We start from the raw sequence: 18180 nt of genomic DNA on the forward strand, positions 1-18180 counted from the left end.
TGCCGCCCGTCTCCTGCGATGACCGCACGTGTGTAGCCATGCCCTTGATTCCAGCTTCAGGCAGGCCGGCGCTGCCTTGGTCTGGCTTACGTTGTGTCTCGGGGGCCCAGCCCAGCGTCCAGAACAGAGTAGATGCTAGTTATATTGGTGGGATCTGTGCTGAATGAATGAATGAATGGATGGGCAACAATGCGGAGGCAGAGCCGTGGGAAGCGGTCAGGGAGGAGGCCCCCGAGTGGTGTCTCTGCAGGCCCTACGCTTGGCTCAGGGGATGGGGAATCTGAGAGCCAAGGATGGGAGGCCCAGCTTCCGTGCTCCCTGGCAGTGACCTTGAACTTCGTCCTCTGGAAAGCGGGGACCAGGATAGTCCCCCCCTCCCAGGGTCACTGGTACCACCTGGTTAGGGTGTGACACCTCCCAGACCTTTCTGGGTCCAGGTGGGCCTCCTGGTGGGTGGACCCCGAAGACCAAGGCCGTTCTCCTGGAGAGCGCGGGCGTCACGTCAGGCCCAGCAGGTCCACAGGATGGCCTCGCTGGTGGGCTCCCTCGAGCTGCCCCTGACGTTGCCCCTGTGTCCCTGCCTCTCACCTTGGAGGCCACGGGGACAGTGCTGACTGGCCTTGGCCACTGCCTCCGCCTTTCAGCTCTGCTGTCATCTGACACCAAGACCGCGGCGGGCCGGGCCTTGGCCGGCTGCAGAGATGTCACAGTCCCCCCCCCCCCCCCCCACCCTCCTGGCCGACCTCCGCTGTGTCCTGGCTGGGCAGGATGGCACTCGCCTGTCCCCGCCCTCACTCTGCTTTGAAGCCACCCTCCTCGCTGGCAGCAGCCACAGGCTCTCCCCCCTCTCCCCACATACCCGCTGGTCCCTGCACCCTACACTCAGGAGGGCTGGCGGCGGCCCCTCCCCTCACAGCCGGGAACTGACCTTCTGGGGTTGCCCCCTGGGTGCCGGGGGCTCTCTCGGAGTCCCAGCTAGTGATCGCATTTGTTTCTCAAAATCATGCCAGGAGGGATGTGTAATTCCTCCCACCCCCATTTTACAGATGAGCAAACTGAGGCTCCAGAGAGGTCTAGCCAGTCGCCGAAGCATGGTCAGGATTTAAGGCCCAGCCTGACGTGTCTCCACTTCCCTCCATCTGAGAGCCAAGGTGCTTTGCAGAGAGAAGGCAAAGCCCATAAATGTAACGGCAGCCGCCGTCCTGGTGATAGATCGTGACTGCAGCCAGCATCTGCCGCCTGCTCGCTCCGTGCTGAGAGCTGTAATCAATGCCTTCCGTGCGCTTCCGCGTGTAATCCTCACTCCCCGGAGGCAGGCCGCCCTTTTGTCCCCGCTTTACAAATGAAAGACACGGGAGGTTCGGAGGAAAATCTGGCCACAGGCAGGCAGCGCATGCGTGGGGAGGCAGAGCCCTGCCAGTCCACACCTGGGGGACTGGGACGCCAGGTGCGCTGTGGTCCAGCCAGAGACTGGAATATTACTCAGTGCTAACAGGCAATGAATGACCTCCAAGCCTGGCCAGACATGGAGGAAATTCAAATGCATCTTACTGAGCGAAAGAAGCCAGTCTGGAAAGGCCACACACCGTATGGTTTCTCGTGTACGACATTCTGGAAAAGGCAAAACCACGGAGACAGTGAGAGTGGTGGCTCGCGTGAGGGCTGGGAGGGTGCGTGGGCAGCGCACAGAGATATTTAGGGCGGTGAAACGACTTTGTGTGATTCTATAAGGGCGGACGCCCGTCATTACACATCTGTCCAAAGCCAGAGAATGTGCAACTCCAAGCACGAGCCCTCATGTCAACTATGGACTCTGGGTGACGGCGATGTCAACCTGGGGTCACCCGCTGGAGCAGATGCCCACCCTGGTGGGGGAGGGTAGGCATGTGAGGAAAATCTGTGTACCTTCCACTTAATTTTGCTGTGACTCCAAACTGCACCGATCAAAACCTGTTTTTAAAAAAACCAGGCAGGTACACAATGTACGGGGTGCTTGAGCCCCCGCCGGCCTGACCCCCTGGCCCGTGCTCTTCCCACAACCCCAGCAATGATGTGAAGGGGGCGTGGCTCTGCAGACTGCGGGGACTTCCCTGGCTGGATTTCTGCGAGCCCCACTTCGGTTCTTCCAGGCCTGCTGGCAGGCGTGGTTTGAAGTCCCATCCATCCTGGAGTGTGCTCGGTGGGGGGGAGTCAGGGGGCGGCAGTGGCTGCCATGGGGTGACCAGGGGAGGCCGAGGGGATGGATGGCCGGCACACCCGGGGCTCTGCCAGGGGGAGGACTGATCCTCCCTCTTGGGGAGCAGGAAGGAGGAGGTGAGGGAGGCGATAACCACATTCTTTGGTCCCCCCCCCTCTCCCCCCCCCCCCCCGGGACAGCGTGTGCTCAGGCTGGCCTGGCCGTTGCCAGAGCATTGCAAAACTCAGGCCCCGTTGAATCTATGTGCTTTGGAAAAATACATTTTGCTCAGGAGCCAAGAAAAACTGAAGACTCTGCAGCCGGCGCGCTGAAGCCGAGAGCCAGGCGTGACTCACGGAGTGGGAGGGAGGAGGGCGGGCTCAGGGCGGCGCGGCCTCGCCTGGGCCCAGGCTCCCGCCGGTGCCAGGCCCCTGGGCCAGCTCAAGCCCCCCCGCCCCCGGGACAGGGGTGCGCCCTGGGCAGCGCCCCCAGAGGGCTCCCCGGGGCTCAGACCCCTTGCTGCTTAGAGAAGGTGCTGTTCCTGAGGAGCTGTGGGTAAATGCACTGCCCTGTAGACCCGTGTCCCGGTGGCCCGCATGGCTGGCTTGGGCTGACTCTCAGCTCCCAGAGCCCCATTTCAGGGCACCGGGGTGCCTGAGCCCAGCTGGTCCCCAGATAGTTTTCTCTTGACGCTAGGAAATCTGGTGCAGCTTTCTGGACCTCAATTTTTCTGCTGTAAAAATGGGCCTGGACTTAAGCAGCCTTGAGAACGCCCGGGAAGCGTGTCACCAGCGCCCCCGTTCCCACGTCCTCGGCAGACACTGCTGCTCCGTCCCCACGCGTGCACCCCGAGCCCAGGGTCAGCCTTACGGGCGGGATCTGGGCCCCGGAAGTGTTTTCTTTGATTTGCATATGGTTTTACTTAAACAAAAACTAGTGGCTATCATCTTTAAGGTGGTGATTTCCCATAAGACCCCAGGTTTCTGGTTTTCACTGATCTGGCCACCTTGGGCTCCTTGTCCAGCCATGGCCACGCAGGAGGGCTTTCTACCCCATTCGATGGGCTCTGGACCCTCCAAATTGCCCCAGGCCGCACCTGGCCCATGCCTGTCATCTCTGGTACCTGCCTGGTGTCTCATTGGGTGAGGGCAGCAGGTGATCCATGCCCAGGTCCACTCAGTTATTGGGGATGCCCGATGCTTTCTGGAATCTTGGAGTGATGACTCCCTGGTGAATTGGCTTTATATTTTCATTTTTCCGTGTGAGTGTTTCTTCTTTATATATATATATTTTATTGATTTCAGAGAGGAAGGGAGAGGGAGAGATAGAAACATCAATGATGAGAGAGAATCATTGATCGGCTGCCTCCTGCACGCCCCCTACTGGGGATCGAGTCCGCAACCCCAGCATGTGCCCTTGACTGGAATCGAACCCGGGACCCTTCAGTCCACAGGCCGATGCTCTATCGTGTGGGTGTTTCTTAAAGCAAAGGCATGAACTTTGAGGAAAGCTTGGGTTGAGACAGATGTTGGAAATAGGGGGTAAGGAGGAAGTTCCTGCACCCCCCAAACCCCCACTTACTCCCCGCCTCTCTCAGGTCTTGTCTGTGAAGTCTCACTGCTGGTGGCTCCCTGGGGGACTCACCTGCACATCTCGAGTGACCTCTTGGCCGGGAAAGACCCACGGGCTTCTGTGGCTCAGTGGGCCTCTGCTTGCTTAAAGATGATGCTCCCTGCTTGAGACTGCAGAGCCAGGCGCTGGGGACCCCAGGATGCAGAAGACCCTTGAGGAGTTCACGGCTTCAAGGGGAAGACACCAATAGTATCAATGAGCCAGAGTGGGCCGCGCTGTTCATTCAGTGATTGTGGTCCACACGTGTTAGTGATACACACCGTGGGCCAGATGATGACAGAGAAGCTCGGGGTCTGTGGCTGCCGGGAGAAGGGTTACTCCTCCGGCCTGGGACTGACGGTGGTGGCCGCTCAGAGCAAAGGCTGTGCAAGATGAGTTCTAAAGGCCAGGGGCTTCTCACCGAACCGCCCACGCCCGCTGTATCCGCCTCCTGGCTATTCCAGGAACCTGCCCCAGGGCCTTTGCACTTGCTGTCCTTTCTGCCTAGAATGCTCTTCCCTGGATGTCCACGTGGCTGCCTGTCTCGTGGAACTCCGATCTCTGTGTGCGTGTCACCTTGTCAGATAAGCCTTCTCTGACCCCCCTCGCACCCCACCTAAAGCAGCGCCCACATTCCGGTCTGTCCCCTTAGCCGGCTTTATTTGGCTTCATGGCACTTGTCAGCAGTGACGTATGTTAGTTCATTTGTTGTTTGTCTCCCCCACTGGGCTGCAAGCTGGGCGAAGGCAGGGAGCTTCGTGTCTGACCACCACTGTATTCCTCGCACCCAGGGCAGTGCTTGGTCCGCAGTAGGCACGCAGTAATGACAGGAGGAACAGGCGAGCTGGCGAAGGAGGGACAGAGGGCACAGTGCAAGCAAAGGCACGGGGCTGGGCCGAAGGGGCCTTTCCGGAACCGAGTGCTGGCGGGGCTGTGGGGTGTGGGGAGCAGATAATACACAGAGAGGGGCTGGCCAGCCCAAGACAGGTCTCCCACTGCCCTGGTTTATTATTTATACCCTGTTTGTTATAGAAGGACGGAAAAGTCCCGAGACGTGCCCACACGAAAATGGTGAACAATCCACCTCCCACCCTGGGCGAGGAGAGCCCTGAGACCCCTCTCCTTATGCCCTTTCCCATGGGCTTGTCTGAAAAAGACCTCACCTTTTAATTTCGGGCCAGCCCTCACTTTCTTTCTTTTTAAAAAAATATATTTTATTGATTTTTTTTTTTTTTTTTTTTTTTTTACAGAGAGGAAGGGAGAGGGATAGAGAGTTAGAAACATCGATCAGCTGTTTCCTGCACACCCCCTACTGGGGATGTGCCCACAACCAAGGAACATGCCCTTGACTGGAATCGAACCTGGGACCTTTCAGTCCGCAGGCCGACGCTCTATCCACTGAGCCAAACCGGCTAGGCCCTCACTTTCTGAAGCGCACAGCTGGCCCCAGCGCAGCCTAGCAACTTCCTGCTCGGGCCCGGAGGGAGCACACCGCCGCTTTGCCACGTGCTGATCGCGTGACCTTGAGCTTCGGGAGCCGTGAGCCTTAGCAGGGGCGGTCACTGTGCCCCAGACACCGCCCGCCCCTTCCCCAGCCTCATTTCTGCTTGTCTTTCTAGACTCAGCGTCTCAGCCTCCGTCTCGGGGTCACCGTCTCACACAGTCTCCTCGCCTCGGTGTCTCTTCCTGTAAAAACGAGGGTGACCGTGGTTTCTGTAGGTTGGATGGCTTTGAGGGGACAGTGAGACCGCAGGAGCTGAGAGCTGGCTCAGTACATAGCCCCCTTCCCTCTCCACACCAGGCCTCTCCCAGCTTTCCTCCATCGCACTGGCCCTGCCCCGCAAGCTCCTCACACCCAGGCCCGGCCTCGGCTCCCAGCCACGGGCCTCGCCAGGACTCCGCCTTGACTTTGCAGGGCGGCGAGGACATTGTCCAAAGGGTGGGCTCACGGCCCAGCGTGGACTTGAACCCCATGGGCAGGTGTGGGTGGAGGTCAAGGGATCTGTGTGCGCCCCCCAAAAGGCAGCACCTTCCCCAGGTGTGCGGGCATGCCTACCGCCCCCCACCCCCCACCCCACCCCACTGCTCTCCTCCGGTACTTAAACCACCCACCCCCGTAGCTCCTGCCTTTCAGATCTGTCGAAGGCCGTGCCCTGGCGGGGAGCCACGGCCATGAGAGCCCAGTCCCCGAATAGCTCCTGCCGCTCAGCATTTAAATGCCGTCTGTATTTTTATCCGATGATGGGTCACTTCTGACCCCCCCCCCCCCATCATCGGCCCCTCTAAGAATACATTTCCATTTATAGCGTCTGCTCGCGGATGTTGTGTCCGCTGTGGGGCCGCGGCCGTGGCCCGGATCCAGTGACCTGGAAACGCGTTGGGGCCCTTGCCGTCCCGCAGCCGCGCTCCCTGTGGCCTTGACGGCGGGCAGCCGGACTCCGAGCCAAGCCCAGGCTCCACGGCCAGCTTTCCGCGCTCGGCACAGATGACTCGTCATTCAGGTGGAGGCAGCTGCGGGGGAGGGGACGCTGTCCAGCTGCGCTCTGCCAGGGCCTCGGGGGGCACCGCACCGGGGACCCTTCCTCCTCCACTCGCTCACCGGGTGCCCACGGCCTGCGGTCACACCAGGCCCTACTCGGGCGCAGGAGGGCAGCTGGGAGCAGGGACAGTCAAGGGCCCCAGGGTCCGGCGTGGAGCTGGGGGGCGGCTGCAGAGGGTCAGCGTGGGGGGCAGCCTCCAGGTGAGGCTGACCAGGGTTCCAGTCCTGATTCCGCCTCTTGCTGGCTGTGTGAGCTCAGGCACGTGGCTCAGCCTCTCTGAGTCTTGTTTCCTCCTTCGCTGCCGGCACCTGAAGGCTGGCAGGGAGGATGCAGTGGGGGGGTCCAGGGTGTAAGTGGTGCTTGGCCCGTCGGGTGGGAGCCCAGGAGATGCCAGTCCCCTTCCCCGCCCCTCTGTTAACTCAGGCAGGTACAGGTTGACAGTGTGGGAAATCCGTTATTTGAAGTTGGAAATGAACGCACGGCGTACGCCTTAGCAGTTGCAGCAGCAGCATCTTCTCGGCCGTGCTTGCCTGCCTGCCCGCCCCCGCTCCGGTTCAGTGTATTTTGCAGTGGGGCCCTGGGGTCTGCAAACCTCACCAGTTTCCGCGTGGATTCTGACAGGGCTCTCTGAGGAGGTGACATTGGAGTATAGACCCGAAGGAGGGGAGGCAGCAAGCACACAGATATCCCGGGGATAAGGTTCCAGATAGAACGGAAGGGCACGGGGCCTGAGGTGGGAGCCAGGGGCAGGGGCATTGGGACGTAGGGCTGGAGGTTAATGTATCTGATGTGCTTCAACGATGGCTCTCAGTTACATTCCCCCCCAACCATTTATTGAGGAACAACTGACATAAAATAAACTGCACGCACGTAAAGTGTCCACTTGGAGAAATCGGACGGGCGTGTGCACCCACGAAACCGCCATCGCAGCCAGAGAGTGACCGTGTCATATCCCTCACCTCCCGGGCTTTCCTCGTGCCCCTCCCTCCCTCCCTCCCTCCGTCTCCAGGCAACCGGTGAGCTGCTGTCACTCTAGTTAGTTTGTACTTGGGGAATGTTAGAGAGATGGAGCATACCGAAGATACCCGGGTTTGTCTCCCATTCAGCATACTTATTTTGGGAATCGCCCATATTGTGGCTCATGCCAACACCCTGCTGCTTTGGATGGCTGAGCCATGGTCCATCGTGTGGCTGCGCTATCATCTGTCCACCCCTTCGCCCGTGGATGGACATTTGGGTTCTTTCCAGTTTGTGGCTATTACAGATTAAGCTTCCGCGAATATTCATGTGCGTGCGTGCGTGCGTGCGTGTGTGTGTGTGTGTGTGTGTGTGTTTATTTATTTTAATCCTCACCTGAGGATACTTCTCCATTGATTTTTAGACAGAGTGGAAGAGAGAGGGAAAGACAGAGAGAAACATCGATGTGAGAGAAACACACCGATTGGTTGCCTCCTGCACGAGCTCCAATCAGGGCCCGGACTGGGGAGGAGCCTGCAATTGGGGAGGTATCTGCCCTTGTTGGGAATTGAACCCAGGACCCTTCAGTCTGCAGGCTGACGCTCTGTCCACTGAGCCACACCGGCCAGGGCCGTATGCATTTCTCCTGGGTGGAGTGGCTGGATCGTGTACTGGGCACACGGTTAACGTTGGGAGGAACTGCCACGCCCTCCTCCTCGTGGTCGGGCAGCTTTTCTTTCCCCCCAGCGAAGTCCGAGAGCTCCCGTGGCTCCACGCCCCACCAGCACGTGGTGCGATCGCTCTTTGTACTTTCAGCCGTTCTGGTGAGTCCAGAGCCGCGGTTCCCACCCCTCTTCATCTCCTGGCACACACACACTAATTACCACACTGCGGCAGCACACCAGAAAATGCATGTTTTTGCCGATCGGACAAAACAGTAGGCATCTTTTTGATTCGTTCACGTTGCACGGCTATTGTTGTGTTGGCTGCTGTCATTTATTTGACAATCTAAGGGGAAAGAGGCTGGTGCCCCTGCCTAAAGAGTCAGGTATTGCGAGTTTTAAACGTTATTGCGGCGCACCAGGGTACCTGCCACGGCACACGGTTTGGGAATCGCTGGCGTCGAGTGGTATCTCTTTGTGGTTTTAATTGGCATTTCCCCGATGACTCTGATGTTAGCATCACGTCGTGGGGTTATTTGCCATCGATAAATCCCCGGTGAAATGTCTATTCAGATCTTTTGCCCAGTTTTTAATGGGTCGTTTCTTATTGCTGCGTTTTGAGAGTTCTTTATACTGCACATGAATCCTTTATCAGACACGAGGCTCACGGTCCTTTTCCCAGTCTGTTGCTTGTCTTTTCATTCTTTTAATAGTGCCTTTTGAAGAGCACACGTTTATCATCTTGATGAAGCCTTACTTGCCAGTTATTTTTATGGATCCTGCTTTACTAAGAAAAGAAAAAAACACCTTGCCTAGCCTAAGGTCACAAAGATGTCCTCGTTTTCTTCTGGAAGATTTGTAGCAGGTGTGGAGTGGGATCCAGCTTTGTTCTTCTGAGGAGGGGTTTTGCCTTTTCAAAGTCCTCTGCATTGACATAGGCATCTTAGAATCAGCTTGGCAACGTCTACAAAAATGCCGGCTAGGCGTGAGTTGAATCTGCCGGCCAGTTTGGGGAGAAATGCCACCGTAACAATATCGAGTCTTCTGAGCCATTAACACGGTCTATTTGTCCATGTATTTAGGTCTTTTTAGATTTCCCTCTTCCATGGTTTATAGTTTTTCATATGCGGGTCTTGTACTTCTTTTTGCAAAATTACCCCTAAATATTTGATAGTTTTTATGCATCTCCTAAGAATCATAGAAGCAACCATTCGTGTTAGCTTCTGGTTACACCTTCTATTGTTTCTTTCTGAAGATACAAGCAAGGATGTACATTTGTTTTTATCCACGCCCCCCCCCCCCACACACACACACGAAATGGAACCGAACACGGTGTTCCGCAGTTTGCTTTTTTTCTCTTTCTGTACAGAGACCTCCTCCTCCCCCTTTACAGCTGTGCACCCTCCCCTCCACGGATGGTCTGCAGTTCATGAACCGGCCCCCTCGGGTGGACGTGTGGATGGCCCCTGGTCGGCTGCGGCGAATGGCCCTGCGTGTACGCGTCCTTTTAGGGTCTCACCTGGAATTCGCTGGATACCGTTAGTGGGCCAAGCCCTGCACGACCCACAGGAGACTGAGGGACAGACCTGACCCAGCCCATCCCAGCTGGCGTGGAGGGCCCTGCAGCCAACGTGGGGTTTGCCAGGAATACACATTCACAGAGCCCCGGGGTGGGGGGGGGGGGCTGCCTGCGTGGGGAGGGGCCTTCCAGTTCATGGTCAGGTTTGTTCCTCCTCTGTGGCCAGATGTGGTGGCTTTTGTGGGAAGGAGGGGAGGGGAGAGGGTAGGACTTGGCGGGCAGAGAGAGTATTCTGACATGGGAGAGGTCACAGGGGAGGTGATGGAAGCTGGAGGCTCCCTTGTAGAGAGAGAGAGACCGCCACGTGGGCAGCGAGATCAGGGAGGGAGCCCCAGGCGGCGGGCTGGAGGAGGACGCTGCGCATGGTGGAGGTGTGTGCACAGAGGGTCATCGCCCAGACCTGTGGATGCAGGAGGCTGTCCCCCGTCCCGGGCGGGCCAGTGCGCAGAGGTTAGACGGGGGTGCCCTGGAGCAGGAGTTTGAACCCTAATCCTGCATCTCGGGGCGGGAAAGGCGAGGATGGTGGCAGCCACCACGTCGTGGGCGGCAGCAGCCTTCCCGTGGTGGCTGTTGTCATTAGCGTGACGCCCCCAAAGCTCTTTCACCCGGGCTGGAGATGGAGACAGGTGTTTGCACCCTTCCTTTCAACACGGGGAGGAGAAGGGGGAGCTCATGTTAGCTGTTTGGACGTCAAGGCCAGGGTGGGGGGTGGCGTGAGAGCCATTCTAGGGCTTATGAGAACCGGTGCCTGCAGGGCTCAGCTCCGGGGCGTTCATTGACCTCTGGGGGCACTCTGGCACGTGCACATGCGCACACGTGTACACACGCGCACACACACACACACACACACACACACACACACACATGCACGCACACCGGTGGTTCTCAGGAAGGTGGAGGAAACGAAGGAGTGAACAAATGAGCACGCTTTCCACCGAACCCCCTGGCACTGGGCTCCGAGGGCCTGGAGCGGCTGGCGGGCAGGGCCGGCCGGGCCCAAGTGCCAACGAAAACCCTCGCTGGCTATTTTTGGGCCGAATGACCCACCCCTTCCAATGACTTGCTCCTGAATGGCGTCTCGTGTCACGAAGCCTTGGAAACGGTGACATCACGCACGCGGCCCGGCCGCCGCCCACACACGGCGAACCACAGAGGGAGCCGAGATTCGTGTGCAGGAGCCGCGAGGAGTGCGGACCCGGAGCAGGAGTTAAAATAGCAAAGCTGAGGCGTTCTGCTATGAAAAGCCATGACAGAAGAGGCCCGTTAGTCAGACGTTCCCGTGGCGGTTCCCTCTGCCAGTTTATTTTAGGGGAGGCTGGGCCGCCTTCCTCGCCCTGCGGGCGGCATGTGGTCCGGAAAGCGAATCTCTCTGAAGTCAGTCCTGTGTGCTCACTGCCTCCCGGTGCGGATGTGCGTTTTCTCCGAAGGAATTTGTTTTATCCTAAAGAATAACAACGTTAGCCAAAACCGGTGTGGCTCAGTGGATAGAGCGTCGGTCTGCGGACTGAGAGGTCCCAGGTTCGATTCCGGTCAAGGGCATGTACCTTGGTTGCGGGCACATCCCCGGTGGGGGTGTGCAGGAGGCAGCTGGTCGATGTTTCTCTCTCATCGATGTTTCTAGCTCTCTATTCCTCTCCCTTCCTCTCTGTAAAAAGTCAATAAAATATATTTAAAAAAAAAAGAAAGAATAACAACGTTAGAGGCACTGATTCAGCATCTTATGAAGATTTTATATACACACATATATATATAATTTTAATTGATTCCAGAAAGGAAGGGAGAGAGCGATAGAAACATCAGTGATGAGAAAGCATCATTGATTGGCTGCCCCCTGCACGCTCCCCACTGGGGGTCAAGCCGGCAACCGGAGTCTATGCCGGCTTGATCAGGAATCGAACCGGGACCTCCTGGTTCGTAGGTTGATGTGCTCAACCACTGAGCCACACGCGGCTGGGCTCAGCACCTTTTTGGTTAAACTAGCGACCCCTGGACTCACGGGTCCACTGGAGTGCGTCACCAATGCAGATCGACTTCGTTTCCCCCCTGCTGGGTCCTGTGCCCAGTTCTTCCCAAGTGAGTTCTGCCCGCTCAGCACCGAGCGAAAGGGGGAGGGGCGGACTGCTTCCCCCGGCCCTCGGGCTCCCTGGGAGGCGATCAAGGCTGGAGCCCCGGCTTGGGCAAGAACACAGGCTCCACGGAACATGAGCTTCCCACGTGGAAAGATTTGCTCTGCAAGCGACAGGGTCTCCCAGCGTTAGGGGGACATTTCGGGCCCATCATCCTTTGCTGTGGGAGCTGTCCTGTGTGCTGTAGGGTGGTTCTTAGGATCCCTGCCCTCCACCTACTTGGTACCAGTAGGACCCCCCAGTGTGACAACCAAAATGTCTCCCCAGACATTGCCAAACGTCGCCTCGGGGACAACCTCGCGCCTGCCTGAGAACCACCGGCATGTGACTTCAAGAGCGTGAGAGAGCCCTCACCGGTGTGGCTCAGTGGATAGAGCGTCGGCCTACAGACTGAAGGGTCCCAGGTTCAATTCCGGTCAAGGGCATGTACCTTGGTTGCGGGCACATCCCCAGTAGGGCGTGTGCAGGAGGCAGCTGATCGATGTTTCTCTCTCATCGATGTTTCTGACTTTCTTTCCCTCTCCCTTCCTCTCTGTAAAAATCAATAAAATATATTTTTTTAAAAAGGGCGTGAGAGAGGCCCAGGATGTCCCTAGCTTTTTGCTGGCTGGTTTTTGTTTTAACTGGACAGTCACCCCTCTTCTTGGGGCTCCCGCTTTCTCAACTGGAAAATGAATGGGTTTGGGCACCATGACCTCAGAGCCTTCTAGGCCGGGCAGTGGAGGGCGTGGAAAGCAGGAGGCCCCTGGGCACTTCATAGTCGAGTCACCAGCCCCTCCGAGCCTCACCTGTAAAACGGGTTAACAGCCCCTACCTCGTAGGTTGGCCGAGATAATCGGATGAGAAGGAGCTGGTCAAGGGGCTAGCGTGAGCCTGGCGTACACTAGATGTGCAGCCAGCACCCTTTCCCCTCCCCATTCTCCGTGCCCTTTCTCCCACATTCTTCTGACAGCGAGTGGCCACAGCTCATCTCATCGCTGCCTCACCCCAGTGAGGGGCTGACTAATGTGAGCCAAAGAGGACGGCTCACTTCCCCGTCTGTCACATGCCTGGGTTCTCACCATCTTCCCTGTGGCCCATTTTCTTAGTGACATTTACTGCTGACTCACTCGGCTTGTGGTCAGCTCTGAACCCAGGGTCTTCTTCAGCTCTCCCTTTACCCCACCGCCACTCCCCAGCTCGGATTTTGTAGCGTGGGAATGGGATCGTTATTAGAGAACATGCTGTCCAGGTGGCCCTAACCAGGGAGCCAACGCCATTGGTAGACGGGCAGCTTCGTGGGGGCAGGCGCCGTGTCCACCTTGCCCTCTTTCGTTTTCCCACTGCGGTGGGCACTCAGTGAAGACCTGTTGAATGAATGAATGTATTTTGAGCTGGCCCCTGTCTTCCAGGAGGCTCCCACCTGCTCTGAGGCAGCATCTTTGGAAAAGCAAATAAACGAAACCTTAAGACTTTTAATTTACCAACAGGTGAGCTCTAAGCGGATTCCCACAGGTACAGGGGAGTGGAAGGACCGTGGCCTCTGGGCTTAGGCGTGGGTTTGACTCCTAGCTTTACTAGCCATGGGCTTGGGGACTTGGAGCAAGTTGCTGCCCGGGTTACTGTGAACATTGAAGTCAAATACAGTGTGTATGTGAAAGAGCCTCGGACCAGAACCGCCTCGCTCGCTCTGTCCGGAGCACGCCCCTTTGATTGCTATTGCCTCCTATAGTTTGGTCCAAGTCTAACCTCCTCTCGTAGACCTTTGTTCACCCAGCCTCCCTCCCCCCCCCCACCCCCACTTCCAACAAAGACATACCCTACCGAACACCAAGGACACTGGGCAGACATTTGCGAAGCCAGCTCTTCAAGTGCAGATGCCTCCAGCGTCTAATTCAGATCCCACCCATCGCCCCCCTGACGCCCCTTTTCCGATTCCGGACATCACCCCGCGTGATTGGGTTGTCACGTCTTCCGCCGCCTCCCATCTCTGAGAGTTCCTGAGTCTTCACTGGCCTTCGTGACCTTGATATGTTGACAAGTGCTGACCCGTCATTTTGTAACCGGCCCCTCCGTGTGGATTTGCTTGTGTTTTCTCATGATTCATGCGAGGTGGTGCGTTGGGAGCAAGATCTCCACAGGCGTGATGGTGTGGGGGGACCATGACGTGTCTCCTGCTGGTGACACTCCGTCACGTGGTGGCCATGATGTCATGATGTCTGCCAAGTTTCTCCACAGTCAAGTTACACTTTCTCCTCTTGTAGTTCGCAAGGATTTGTAGGGAGGGACTTTGAAGGAGCGTCCATGTCCCGTTCCTCCTCCAACTTCCGATGGATTCATTTCTTGGTATCCATGTAGAGTCTGGGCTTCCTGTCTTATCCAGTGGGTTATGGTCTCTTCCTGTGGACATGGACTTCGGTGTTCCCGCCGTCCCCTCTCTGGCCAGTGGGAGCCCCCCTAAGCTGGCCTCTTGTCCTGCGATGTCCCCATCATTCGTTGGGCACTTTCTTGCTTTCTGACATAAGGTGATGCTCCAAGTTCACCTTGCGTTTTCCCTGCCCAGCCCCAGAATTAGCCATTTCTCCAAGAAGCTGGTTTCTGTGCGGAAAGGGTGGCATTACAAGCCAGTACGTCGGTGCCCGAGGCATCTGTTGCTCTCCGGCTGTCAGCTCCTGGACCCTCTCTATGGAGCGCGCTGGGACACACAGGAACGTGTGATACGCATACATCCACATGGCGATGTCTGTATTGTGTATGCTGGAAATCACGAATTCACAGCGATCCCCCCGTCTCCACGCTCACACCACAGGGTTTTCCTGCTTTTCTCTCTGTGCGTACCTCCCCACGGTGAGGCCCCGGCCCCGTCATCGCACAGTGTTCACTTATTTAATCAGTCCCCTGTGTGACACTCCATCCCTCCCTCCTCACCCTCACCCGGTTCTGACACTCTGCCCTGAGCCACCCCCACCTCGCCACCCTGAGCACCTCTGCTTCTATAAAACTCACGGTTTTGAGATGATCATATGGTTTTTTTATATTTATTTATTTATCTTCATTGATTTCAGAAAGGAAGGAAGAGGGAGAGAGAGATAGAAACATCAATGATGAGAGAGAATCGTTGATCGGCTGCCTCCTGCACGCCCCCTGCTGGGGACCGAGCCTGCAACCCGGGCACGTGCCCTTGACTGGGAATCTAACCGTGACCTCCTCGTTCATAGATGGACACTCCACCACTGAGCCACACCGGCCGGGTGGTTCCTATGTCTTTAAACTGTGAGGTCCAGATTCCGCCTGTGGGCCCTGGATGGTGACTGGTCTTCACTGGACCAGGAAGCTGGATTGTAAGGGCCTGCCTGGCACCACGTGCAAATGGATGAAGCCTCCAGCGCTCCGGGACTGACCCTTCGCGGGCCTCTGCTGTTGCTGTTCTCATTATCTGGGCCGCTCTTGGTCTGCACCCCCTTCCTCCCGTCCCGTTCTCATTATCTGGGCCGCTCTTGGTCTGCACCCCCTTCCTCCCGTCCCGTTCTCATTATCTGGGCCGTTCTTGGTCTGCACCCCCTTCCTCCCGTCCCGTTCTCATTATCTGGGCCGTTCTTGGTCTGCACCCCCTTCCTCCCGTCCCGTTCTCATTATCTGGGCCGTTCTTGGTCTGCACCCCCTTCCTCCTGTCCCGTTCTCATTATCTGGGCCGCTCTTGGTCTGCACCCCCTTCCTCCCGTCCCGTTCTCATTATCTGGGCCGCTCCTGCTCTGCTCAGACATCACCTCCTGTAGGAAGCTTCCGGATTCCGCGGGTACCCTCTCCGGCCTCTCCCGGGCCCCAGCCGACCCCATGCTGAAGCACCGCTGCCTTCTCCTTGCATTTCCTCTGTCTCTGCTGCAGAACCGCAGGCACATGGGGCCCATTTTATCTCCGTGTCCTAGCGCCTGAAAGAGGGCCCAGCACACCGTAGGTGCTCATAAATGTCCCTCAGATGAGCATCGATCATAGTAACAGCAGTCCTCAAATAGCCCTTCCTGGGCCCCAGGCCGGTCCTAAGTGCTTTATGTGCTCCGGTCCTAACCCCAGTCTGTGAGAGAGTTAGGATTGTCGCCCCATTTTACAGATGGCGGGGCTGAGGCACAGGGAGGTTAGGTCAGTGCCGTGGCCCAGGTCACACAGCGGCAACGTCACCTTGGAACCCCGACAGGTAGACTCCGCAGTACCTGCTCTTACCTCTCACGTGCCTCTCACGGGAAAGGGGCGAACATTTTCAGCGTAAGGGAGGCGGGTAGGCGTGGGTGGTTGAGTCACACGGTCCCCACCCCTCACACACACTCCCAGCCCCAGTTTCTAGTGCCCTGAGGGGGCCCTGGCGCCCGGCTGAGCCGGTAGGGAGGAAAGTGGTGCCTTTTAACTTGGCGCCGACAGGAACTGTTTCTCCCTGAGGTCTTAGGACACCGGGTTCACGTGCTCAGAGCGAGCACACAGGAGGCAAGTATCAGATCTTGCGCAAGGCTTGTCAGTCATCGCACTGGGCTAGCAGGGCGCCACCTCCCCCGGTCCCTGCGGGGCACCCACGCCAGCCCGGCACCCAGCAGGGCCAGAGCCGCGGCTCTTTCCCAAGCCGGGCTCCAACCAGAGAGCCTGGGAACGTGGCGTGTGGACTTAGAGCTCCGTGGGTAGAACGCGGCGTGCGGGAGCCGTCTGCCCAGGGTCAAGTGCGGAGGAGGAAGCCAGGTGCGTGAGGGGCCTCCCTGTGGGTGCTCCGTGTCAGATCTGCCAGGCACTGATGTCCCTCACTCCTCAGTCGCCTGGCGGGTCTGGTCACAGGAGCCCCATTTTTACAGACGAGGAAACTGAGGCTCAGAGAGGGGAACTTACGTGCCTGAAGTCACACAGCGAGGAAGAAGACCAGCCAGGATTTGAACCCAGGGCAGTCTGACTCAGCGCCTTATGTCTTCCACAGCTGGCCAGATGTAAACCCAAGAAGCCTGTCTGAGGCCCAAACCCCAAATCCTTCCGCCCACAACCCCTGTCCACGCCAATGGGATCCCTGGGAAAGAAAGGCGGGGGCTCTGTGCCCGGGGCCGAAACCCACAGGGAACAGCCAACGCCGAGCTGAGGCTGAGACCAGGTCCTGGGCAGGGTTTATGTTGGACTGAAGAACAATCTCTAAGGTCCTAGCCGGTGTGGCTCAGTGGATAGAGCGTTGGCCCTCGGACTGAAGGGTCCCGGGTTTGAGTCCGATCAAAGGCATGTACCTCGGTTGCAGGCTCGATCCCTGGCCCTGGTTGGGGTGCATGCGGGAGGCAACCAATCGATGTGTCTCTCTCTCTCTGTTTCTCTCACATCGATGTCTCTCTCTCTCTGTGTCTCTTCCCCTCCCTTCCATGCTCTCTAAAAATCAATGGGAAAATATCCTGGGGTGAGGATTAACAACAACAAAACAACAACAAAGAAGAATCTATAAGAAGCGGGCACAGGGCCATGGAAGCCGGGGGTGGGAACTGGAGGGTGAGGTGGAGAGGTGACGCCATAGCATCCTGCTCCCTTTAACATTGGAGAAGCCCCTTGGGGTTCAGTTCATTCCTGTTGAGTGCCTACTCTGTGCCCGGCCCCAGCTAGGGCCTGGGGATATGGTAGGGTGACAAGACCTCACCAGGTCATGAGGGCGACATTCTGATGGGGAAAGACCAGCCAAGAAACACAGCCAGCCCGGCCGGCGTGGACCTGTCACCTGGAAGGTCCTGGTTCGATTCCCGGTCAGAGCACATGCCCGGGTGGCGGGCTCAACCCCCAGTCTGGGTTCCTGCAGGAGGCAGCCAATCAGTGATTCTCTCTCATCCCATCAAAATCTCTCTCTCCCTCTCCCTTCCTCTCTGAAATCAATAAAAATATATATTTTTAAAAAGAAACATAACCAAATGTGGGTCGAGGTCCTCTCGGGTGCCAACATGTGTCCTGAGGAAGTGAGACGGGTAAGGGCAGTGTGGGGGCCCGGGGCCCATCAGAGGGGGTGTCCCGCAGGCCCTTGGGGGAGCCCGTCCTGGGAGAGCCGAGGTTAGCTGAGCTATGGGGCACGCCAGCCACACCCGGCCCCTGCTGCCCCCTACCAGCCCTCTGTGCCCGTCTCACCCCGCCCACTTTGCTCTCTGCAGGTTTGACATCTACAGGAAGGTGCCCAAGGACCTTACGCAGCCGACGTACACCGGGGCCATCAGTGAGTAGCCCTTCCCGCCCCCCTTCCCCCTCCCCTCCCCCATCCCACTCTCGTGCCCACTCCCCGTGCAGAACGGCTGGGCCAGAGGAACTGAGAGATGGAGGCGGGAAGAAATGACGGCGTCTCGCCAGGCCCTTCCTGTAGTTCCTGTCTCAGCTCTGTCCTCACCCTCACCTGTGAGGGAGGCAGCCTCTGTTTCCGGGAGGGAACACCAGAAATCACTTCTAGTCGCTGCCCTGGGAGATGACACGGGGGCTCAGGGTCAGGAGGAGACTTCCTTTTCTCTCCAGGCCTTTGAAACTAGTTGCATTTTTGACACAAGCATGGTTTTAACCATTTAAAAAA

The 18180-nt window shown here is 57.6% G+C and overlaps 1 protein-coding gene across 1 annotated transcript in view; it reads left to right on the plus strand.

Moving 5' to 3' along the window:
• Positions 1-18180, plus strand: part of ERGIC1 (endoplasmic reticulum-golgi intermediate compartment 1) — an 82799-nt gene that overhangs the window by 23064 nt on the left and 41555 nt on the right. The window contains exon 2 of the mRNA XM_079771017.1: positions 17774-17835. Coding sequence (XP_079627143.1) covers positions 17774-17835 — 62 coding nt within the window. The remainder of the gene's footprint in view (positions 1-17773; positions 17836-18180) is intronic.

Source organism: Cnephaeus nilssonii (genome assembly GCF_951640355.1).
Source record: "Cnephaeus nilssonii genome assembly, chromosome: 5".
NCBI lineage: Eukaryota > Metazoa > Chordata > Mammalia > Chiroptera > Vespertilionidae > Cnephaeus > Cnephaeus nilssonii.